This window comes from Monoraphidium neglectum (genome assembly GCF_000611645.1).
Source record: "Monoraphidium neglectum strain SAG 48.87 unplaced genomic scaffold scaffold02384, whole genome shotgun sequence".
NCBI classification, from domain to species: Eukaryota; Viridiplantae; Chlorophyta; class Chlorophyceae; order Sphaeropleales; family Selenastraceae; genus Monoraphidium; species Monoraphidium neglectum.
In genome coordinates, this window is record NW_014011244.1 from 1 (window position 1) to 9,397 (window position 9,397).

Genomic DNA, 9,397 nt, shown 5'->3' on the forward strand with positions numbered 1-9,397 from the left:
GGCGGCGCGCCAGTCGGGGCCGGGCCGCTGCAAGAAGGGGGCGGCGGCGGCGCTGGGGCGGAGTGCCAGGCGCAGGGTGCGCCGCCGCTGCAGCAGTGCGAGGGCGCATCGTCCACGGGGATCGACTGGCTCGCCACCCTCAAGGCCGCGGTCGCCGGCGCCGGCCCCGGGGCCGGCTTGCACAACGGCGACGCGCGTGGCGCGGGTGCGCCGCTGCAGCAGCAGCAGCAGCAGCAGCAGCAGCAGCAGCAGCAGCAGCAGCAGCAGCCGCAGCCGCAGCCGCAGACGCAGCCGCAGCCGCAGCCGCAGCAGCCCGCGTCCTCGCAGATCGACGTGGCCGCGCTGCGCGCCGCCGCGGGGACCGGCGACCTGCAAGGCTTCCTCACCGCCGCGCGCTGCGTGGAGCTGCAGGCGGCCCTGTCCGCGCCCGAGTGCCTCCATGACGCCTACTCCCTTACGCTGTGCTCGGCGGATGAGATCGCCGCCATGGGGCTGCCCGCGGGCCCCTCCAAGAAGCTGCAGGCGGCGCTGCGCGCTTACCAGCAGGCGTATCCCTCCGACATCGTTTGATCTTGGCAGATCTGATCTGATCCGACCTGGATCTAGATCACTTTTGACTGCAGATTCACGTAGCCAATCAGCCCAGGGCCAGCCCGCGTGGGCGGCGCCGCTTGTTTTGGCGCTGGGCGCTTTGTAGTTGATACACGCCCCAACTTGTGAGCGCTTCCGCCGACTGCAGCCCCGGCTTTGGTGCGTCCGGCTGCCCCGCCCGGGACCCGCATTCCGTGTGAGCACCTAGCCCTCGACCGGGCACCCCGGGGGCCGCGGCCGGCCGCCCCGTACACCCACCGACGGGGCCGAGCCCGGGGCGGAGCGGACCGCGGTCGACTCACGCATCCGCCGGCCGCGGCGCCGCCGCTGCTGCCGCCGTCGGCGCGGGCTGCCGCCGTCGGCGCGGGCTGCCGCCGTCGGCGCGGGCTGCAGCCGTCGGCGCGGGCTGCCGCCGTCGGCGCGGGCGGCCCTTGGCGTTCACGAGGCGCCGAACCTCAGCCTCCTGTGCCCATGAAACTTACTAAACCCTGGGGGCCAGCGGCTGCCGTGCTTGCTTGCTCAACATGCATGGGGCCGCACAGTTCAACTCCATCTGTCATGCCTCTATCTTGTAGGGGATGCCTCTTGTGGGTGGTCCCCGGTGTCCCGGCTTCTGCCTGGGTACTGCTCTTGAGCCTCACTGACCGACTGCACGCGGCACACAAGCCCTTCCTGTGCCAGCCCACCGCGGCGGCCCCACAGGCGCGCGCGCTTCACACCGTGCGGGGCTCTATCGCCCGCCTGGGCTGCCCCTGTCGGCACACTTTGATCGGCACACAGCTGGACTCACGACACGGATCCAGCAGAGCAGTGAGCTGCCGCAGCCAAGGTCGTGCCGGCGTCAATAGGGGGTTTGTTCCGTAAGGCAGGCGCGGATGACGCGCTTGCCACCAAGCATACTAAACATCGGCTTGTGCATCCCGAGCGGCCGCCCGGCAGCGGCCCAGCCTGGGCCGTGACCCGGGCCACTCGCCCGCCCCCATGCCGGGCGCGGCTAAATCCCTGTGTGGGTTCTGCCAGCAAGCACTTGAGCGTTGCTCAATCGACGGCGGCAGGGGGTAGCCTGCCTGCGCGGCCGTGCTTTCCGCCGCTGCTGCGGCGCGCCTGGATCGCAGCCCCGCATTTCGGTGGCAGCCGGCCAGCTGCCCACGGGGGTCAGAGACTACGCACCTGTTTTTGTATACAGGGAGCGGCGTGCTTACTACATAATACCCATCGCACTGCATATTACATGTTACCCATCGTGTTTGGGCGCGGATGCCAATGCGCCCGCGGGACTGTTGCTTTCGCACCAAAGGCCGCCGCGCCTCGGCCGCTGCCCAAAACGTGGCCTCCGAGAACGCCCCCCACGCGCGCGTCACGTCGCCCGCCGCGCGCCCCGGCGGCCCCGCTGGACCCACGTCTGGCCGCTGCTGCGGGGGTAGTGCGGGGGTGCCCGCCGTTGAGCCTGCCTGCGCGGCCCGTGTGCAAGCCAGCCTGCAAGCGCTTGTCCAGCGACAGTCCGTGCTGCGCGGCCTGTTCGTGGAACAAACACTGCTTGTTTGCAAGGCCTCCTTCGTAGCAGCTCCTGTCACCAGCGCCATTCCGTATTACCAAACTTGAGCTCGCCCGCGCGCCTTTGCACGAGGGCAGCCGCTCCATTCGCGGTCGCCCCGTCGGCACTGGCGCGCGGGGGGCATTATTACCCCAGCACTTGCGTCCGCCAACGGACCGCCCCTGCGCCGCTCCGCTGTGAGGGGCCCCTGCGCCCCGGCGGCGACGGCTGCATCTTGGAGGGCACGCCGGCCTGCCCGCCGTGGGGGCCGAAGGATTCTTGGCGCGGTCCCCTCCCTCGCTTTGGGACGACGAAACCACACACGGGACGACGAAACCACACAGTGCCTTCGGGGATTGTCCTTCGCTGCCCGTCGGCGACATGGCCCCCGCTGGCCCTACGCTCCAGCCACATGAGCGCCCGCTTTAACCCGAGGGCTGGCCGCCGCAAGAGATCTGACGCTGATGCCTGGCCTCATGCTGCGCTGCCCCATCCATCTCTTTGCTCTTTGCCGCCGCGCATGCAGCACTCTCAAGCCCCCAAGACACATGCAAGCATGAATAAAAACAGACAACCAGCTTCTGCCCGACGCGACTGGACTTTCGAACCCGGTGTGCCTTTTTCGCCACTCCTTATGACAGCTTCTTGTTATTACAGCCGCTGCGGCGCTGGCGATGCCTTCCCGTCGTCACCGACGGCGGGCTGCCGCCCCAAGGGGCCCGTCTCGGCCGCAGCCAGGGCGTGGCCGGCCGTGCGTCCTGCGCCATCGCACCCAGCGCAGGCGGCGACGCGCCAGAAACAAGTGCCCGTATGCAAGGCCTAGTCGTGGGCACACCGCACCGCCCTTTGGCAGGGACCGCGGCGTTGCCGGGCGCCGTCGCCGCCGCCGCTGCGTGCGCCCCCCGGGCTTCGAGCCCACCTGCACGCAACGGGCGCGCAGGCGGTGCGCGGTGTATTCGCACGCGCGGACGCTCGTGGTTTTAGCGACTCTCCGGGCGTCCGAGCCTCGCCGCGGCATTGCCAACGGCCTGCGGCGACCTGGCAAAGCGCCGGCTGCCGCTCGCAATCGCAGCCCCCTTCCTTGACGGCACCCACTTTTCCAAGTCGGCTCATGTTTTGGGTCAAACGGTGCCCGCGTTGCAACTTTCAACAGTTGGCGGCCCGCTGCTGCCCCTTTTTCCCTACTACAAGCCTCTCTGGCACAACCTTGTAATTACTAAGTACTTACCTGACATGATGCCCGACCATTGTCAATGACCCTGCAAAACAGCGAAAGCTGGGAAACGGCAGGCAGCGCATACATCGCATGGGCCCGACACTGTGACGGCTGCAGCCTGGAGGGCCCTAGCTTATGCCTGCTGGGGACCATTTGTGGGAGCCTTCCTGGAAGCTGGCATCACCAGGCATGGGCAGCTTCTTGGCAGGCGGCTAGGGGTCAGGTGTGCAGGGGTCACAGCCGCAGATGATCTCCTCAAGGGGCGCAGATTGTGAGGGTCGCGTGGCAATCAGATACCTGCCCTTTGTAAGATTGTTACAGCATAATGCGGTGGACTCGACGCCCCCTCCTCCCGCCGCGCGTGGGCGCAGCAAGCAGATGGCAGATGGCGCAGGGGGCAGAGGAGTAACCCTTTCCAAACCTCCACAAAATCTGGCAGCACCGATGGGTGGGCGCGGAGGGGCCTCCTGAATGGTGCAAACGGGGGTGGCGCCAGCCCCGCCATTTCTGGAGGCCTGGGGCAGGAGGCACCCCGCGCTCTGGCGGAGGCGTCTTGACTGCGGAGGGGTTGCGAACCAGCGCAACTGCCAGGCTGGCGGCACCCTGCATGCAGCCGCCGCGTTGCTGCACGCGTGCCCACGTGGCGTGCTGCCATGCACGACCGTGGCCGCGGGGTTTCTGCTTTCTGGGTGCGGCCGGCGGTGAGCCGCGGCTGGCAGGGCCTAATTAGCATGCCATGTGCACACAGGCGCAATGGAACGACGATGAAGCACGTTGATTAGGTAAAGCAACGAGATGACGAAGCCCAACGATAGATATAATAAGGAATTCCCCCCACGAAAGCGCGGCCGTCGCCGCTCCCTCGCCGCCGCCATCGCTGCCGCTCAGGAGCGGCCTCAGCTAGGCATCCCCGGGTCTGGCACCCCCGCCCGGCCGCCCGTCCCGCCGTGCCTTCCCGCCGTGAACTGCTCTATGAGCTCCTGCAGGGGCGAGAGCTCACGCTCCTCCACCAGGTCAAAGTGCTGCGGCGGTTACGGCGGTTTCGTTTGACCGGGCGGTTGTCGACCCGGAGGCCGTGGGGTATGGGTGAGTAGTTTGGCCACCGTCGTGGGTGATAGAAGAACAAACCATTACGCACTTGAAAAGGTGGGCATCATGTTACGTGGTGATGCCCTCGGGCCGCCGACGCTATGCGGGTGGCCACAACCCGCACCCGCGGCCGGCAGCGCTCAGGCTGCACACCCAGTTGCCCTGGCGCGCCCCAGCCACCTCAAAATCCGCACTCCCTGCCTCGTGCGCCCCCCGCGGGCAGCCCCAGTTGCCGCACTCGTGCCGCGCACCAGGACAAAGTGGATGAAGTGCTTGAAGCAGGTGTTGAGGTGAGCCTCCTCTCCGAGAGCACACACCTGCAAGACAGGGCGCCGCCGCCGCGTCGCACACCGCGTCCGCAAGACCACGCGCCCGAAGCCAGGCCCGAAAGGTCGGCGAGCGGGCGCCGCCGGGGCGCGCCCGCGCTCAATGGCTGCCCCTGAAGCAGCCGCCCTGATGCCCCCTCAAAGCCGTGGCGGCAGCCGTCCCTTCAAAGCACGCTTCCGCGTGCGCGTGCTTGTCCACCTGCTTGAAGTGGGAGTGGTATATGTGTGCGTAGACCCTAAACAGTCGCTTGAATATGGTGCGGACGGTCTCCCCGAAATCTGGCGGGAAGGGGGCCCCGAACTGGGCGGGGAACACCCCGCTGTCGTCGATCTGGAGGGGGGGGACGACGACGGGGCGGCGGGCAGCGCGATGGGGGTGAGAGGCCACGAGAGCGCCCTTGCGGGCCGCAAGCTGGCCGCGCGGCGGCCCCCGTGCCCCTGCGTTACCGTGCGAGATGCGTAGCGCCTCCCCTCCACGCCCTTGTTTCAATACCCCAGAGGGCCATGCGCTAAGAAAGTCACCCCAAAGCCAGGCACAGCAGCTGGGCGCGCTGTCAAGTCACAGGGTTTGGGGTTCAGGGTTCAACGCAAATGCTTTGACTGTGAACCCGTACCCCCCAAACCCTTGATGAGTGCGGAATTGAAGTCTCCCTGCGACGCATTGTTTGTGGTGGGTTCTGGACCCTACGGAGCTCGTGCGTGTCCATGTGTGGCGCCACCCCACCTGCACCTCGACCCAGTCAAAGAGCTTGTCAATGTACTCAGGGGCCGACAGCCGCACCGGCTTCTTATACTTCACGCCGTCGGCCCACAGGTACTCAAACTGCGTAACCCGGTGACGCGGGTGACACGGGCGGCGCGGGCGGCGCGGGTGACGCGGGTGGGGTTGCGTGGGCGAGCGGGCGCAACGTGGCAAAGGGTGAGGGCGGGACGCTGGTGACCAGCGTCTACTCGGGGGGCCTCGAAGGGCGCTTGCTGCTGGCCGCGCACATATCAAGAAAAGCTTGCACGCCCGCCGCCCCCTGCCAGCTGCACGCGCGTGCGAAGCGGTGGCGCCCCGCCTGTCCCGCTCGCCGTGTTTCTTTCGCAGCGAGCCGGTTGGGAGCGTCGCACCGCAGCCTTTTGCTGCCGAAACAGCGTGATACGCAGTAGTATATATGCGCTTGTGCAATACGCGTTGGCGGCGCCTGGCTGCCCACCTTCCCGCCCGCCGACATGACCTCGCAGCTGCGTTCAGTGCAGAACTCCGCCAGGGTGCTGTACAGAATGCTGACCGCATTGTAGAAGTCAACCTGTCGGCCGAGTGAGCCCAGGCGCCCAGGGCCAGGGGGTTGTTGACGTGTGTTGTGTCCCTTCGTACCATGTGTTATTTTGTTAGTAGGGCGAGGCGGTCGGCGGGCACCGGCCTGGCCCCAGGGGGGGGGGGGCGAGCTGCACACGTGTTGTGAAGGGGGGAGCGGGGCGCGCGTTTGGTTGGGTCGCGGCTCACCGTGTTGACAGCCAGCCACTCCCGGAGGTCTTCCCCTGGCGGCAGCCGCACTGCCTCAAGGATGTTGCCTTGCCCGAGGGTCAGGTCGATGTGGCGCTTTAGTTGCAAGCCCTGATACAAGTGGGCGAGTGGGGTCGAGGCGGGGTGGGGGCGGAAGGGTCGGGAGCGGGGGCTGGGGACGAGCGCGCCGCTGGCGTCCATGCGTGCAAGCGCACAGGGGCCAGTCGCCTGCCGGCTGCGCGCGGCGGCGTGGGTTGGATGGCGGAGGGGCGGTGGCACCTGCCGCTGCGAGCGCTGGCATGCGGAGCCTGGCATGCGTGCGCATGCGGCTCGGCGCCGCAGGATTGGGGCGCGTAATCGGCCCGTAAGACTTATATACCTTGCTGCCAACTGGCGTGTTTTTCTTGGCCCTCAGCGTCTTCGCCTGCCGACTGGGCGTGCGAAAGCGGCGAGGCCCGTCGCGTTGGATCGTTCCGCGGCTTGACAACGCGCCGCCGAGCACCACGATCGATCCAGCAACCCCTCATCCCACCTTCCCACAAGGCTTCCGAAGAGACTCATGTTGCTCCGAGATACAGCTGGCTGATGTGATCTGTCAACTCGTGGACACCCTGCAGACAGCAGGGGTTCGGGCTGACATTGAAAATCGTTTCACCCTGTTCCTGACTATACATCCATCCATCACTTCCTTTACCTGGGCTGGGGGCCGCCTTCCCAGGCTCCTGCCCGTTATCAACAGCTTGTCCCTCTTGCGCGGGCGCCCTCACCAGCACGCTGGTGCAGAGGACTCTGCGCCTCTCAGGTGTGCAGCAGCACGCGGCCCCTTAAGCCCATCGGCACACACTGAAGCCAGCCTGATGCCGGGAAACGGGCCCCAGCTTGACCCACGTCGCTCTCCGAGACAGCTTACGCAAACTGAAGCGAGCTACATGCGGCCTGTGAAAAGCGGCAAGGGGGCCGCTCCAGCCGGCGTTTTGACCTGCGCGGTGCTGTCGCGACGCAGCGTGCTCCCCGCCGCCGCCGGCTCCCCCTCGCCCCCCAGCGCAGGCCGCGCCCCCGCCCCTCCACTCCACCCACCTCCCGAGCCTCTTGGACCCATGGCTAACGGCGCCACCAGCTCCGCAACGACCGCGGCAGCGGCGTCCGAGCCCGCTGCTGCTGCTGCCGCTGCTGCTGCTGCTCCGGCACCCTCTTCGGCTGCAGCCCGAGACGCAACGTTGCCCGCACCTGCGGCGAGCCCGCGCAGCGCGTCTGACAACCGGGAGGATCCCGAGCACGACCCAAATGACAGCGACGAGCGCGGGCGCGACGGCGCGGCCCCGACAGACCCCGCCGAGCTCGCCGCCGCCATCATCAAGCAGGTGCATGCGCGCACATGACCGCGCATGACGGCGCATGACCGCGCATGACCGCGCATGCGGGGCGCGTCCCAGTTCCGACGCGGCTGGCTGCCATCGTCAAAGGGCCAGAGACCGCCGCAGTAATGGGCGGGCGCGTCCGGCCCCGAATGCCGCCAGCAGCCAACCCGTGCCGCTCAGCAGGGCGGAGCTCGCAGTACGACCCGCCCAGAAACACCACCACGCGTGATTCGCATGCGGCCCGGTTCTGCCCCGCAGGTGGAGTTTTACTTCAGCGATGCCAACCTGCCCACAGACAAGCACCTGCTCAAGCAGGTCAAGAAGGATCCCGAGGGCTTTGGTGGGTGGCCGTCTGCACTCGGCGCGCGCGGGGACCCCCCTTCCTCATCCTGCACGCCAGGGGTTCGACCGTCCCAGCCGCGCACAACGTGGGCGATGTGGCTCGACGCCCGCTTGGGCACGCGCACGGGCGCTAGCCGGCCCCCCCACCCTCTCCTATGTCAAGCACTCACCCCCTCCCCCCCAACCCTCATCTCGCCTGTCCTGACCCCCTCAGTGCCCATCAAGCTCATCTCATCCTTCAAGCGCATCAAGGCCCTCACCCCCGACCCCGACGTCGTCGTCGCCGCGCTGCGTAGCTCGACGCGGCTGGTCGTCGACGAGGCCGGCCGCCGCGTGCGCCGCGCGGCGCCGTTGACCGAGGTTGACCACTCGGCCGTCGCGCGGCGCATCGTGGTGGCGGAGCACTTGGGGCCGGGCCCGACCATAGGTGCGGGCGGTGAGGGTAGGGGAGGGGAGGGGAAGGAGTGTAAGATGGGGCGGCCTCGCAGCGTTGCTGGCGGCCGGCAGGGGACTATGATGCTCATCCCTCAGCGCGCCGCCTGGGTTGTGCCCAGGGTGCCGCCCTCGCACGTCGCTTCGAGCCCCGCATTTGTGCGCCGCCCCAGCCGAGGAAGCTGCGGCCGGCCTCGTGATGCACCCCGCTCCCCCGCCTCCCCGCTTCTTGCGCTTCACCCCGCGCCAGACTCTGTCGCGGCGTCGTTTTCAAAGTACGGCAAGGTGGAGCTGGTGCGCATCTGCCCCGGCGGCCAGACCCAGAAGCTGCCCGCGTGGCTGGCGTCCGCCGTGGCCGGCATGGCGTGCGCGGAGGGCGCGTTTGCGCTGGTCGAGTTTGGGACGGAGGAGGAGGCGGCCAGGGCAGTCGAGGGGGCGAGGAACCCAGACAACTGGTGAGCGGGCGTTGACGCGGGGGCGGGCTCAGTTTGAGGGGGTGGATCGCATGGCGGCCGGGGGCTGTCGTGCCGCTGGTGGCCCGGGATGAGTTTGGCCTTGGTGAGGGGCGGAGAGGGGGGCTCGGCGCCGCTGCGCCCCGGCGCCCGAAGCCAGCGACTCTGGGGTGGCGGGTTTAGGGGAGGGGCAGCGTGTTGCTGAGCAAGCGGCAATGGTGTGGTGCTTGCCAAGCGGCCGCGGGCGGAGCGCTCAGCTCCCGCCGGCCGCGCCCCCTGCCCCGCAGGCGCACGAGCCTGCGCGTGCGACCGCTCGCGCCGCGCAACTCCAAGGGGCACGCCGGCGGCCAGCCGGCGGGCCGGGGCGCGTCGCCACAGCCGCCAGAGGGGCAGCGCCACGGCCGCGGCGGCGGCGGCGGCGGCGGCCGTCGCACGTCCGAGCCCGGGGACGCAGGCGGTGGCGGCGGCGCCGACCACGGCGGCTGGGGCCGCGGCGGCTGGGGCCGCGGCGGCAGCGGCAACAGCGGCGGCGCCGGGACGGGTCGGGGCCGCGGCGCGGCGGGCGGGG

At 68.8% G+C, this 9,397-nt stretch overlaps 2 protein-coding genes across 2 annotated transcripts; one reads left to right on the plus strand and one right to left on the minus strand.

Moving 5' to 3' along the window:
• Window positions 1–5,274: 5,274 nt before the first annotated feature.
• MNEG_10601 (hypothetical protein) lies at window positions 5,275–6,119 on the minus strand (the record flags this gene model as incomplete). Its single annotated transcript, XM_014040926.1, has 4 exons — window positions 5,275–5,307; window positions 5,481–5,579; window positions 5,956–6,048; window positions 6,117–6,119. The coding sequence occupies 4 exons, from the start codon at window positions 6,117–6,119 to the stop codon at window positions 5,275–5,277; spliced, it is 228 nt and encodes a 75-aa protein (XP_013896380.1).
• A 1,223-nt stretch (window positions 6,120–7,342) lies between these two features.
• Window positions 7,343–8,832, plus strand: MNEG_10602 (putative La protein; the record flags this gene model as incomplete). The annotated part of the gene is made up of 4 exons (XM_014040927.1): window positions 7,343–7,606; window positions 7,862–7,943; window positions 8,160–8,372; window positions 8,628–8,832. Coding segments are annotated over 4 exons (764 nt in total), but the record flags the coding sequence as incomplete, so codon positions are not given.
• Between the last annotated feature and the right edge of the window lie 565 nt (window positions 8,833–9,397).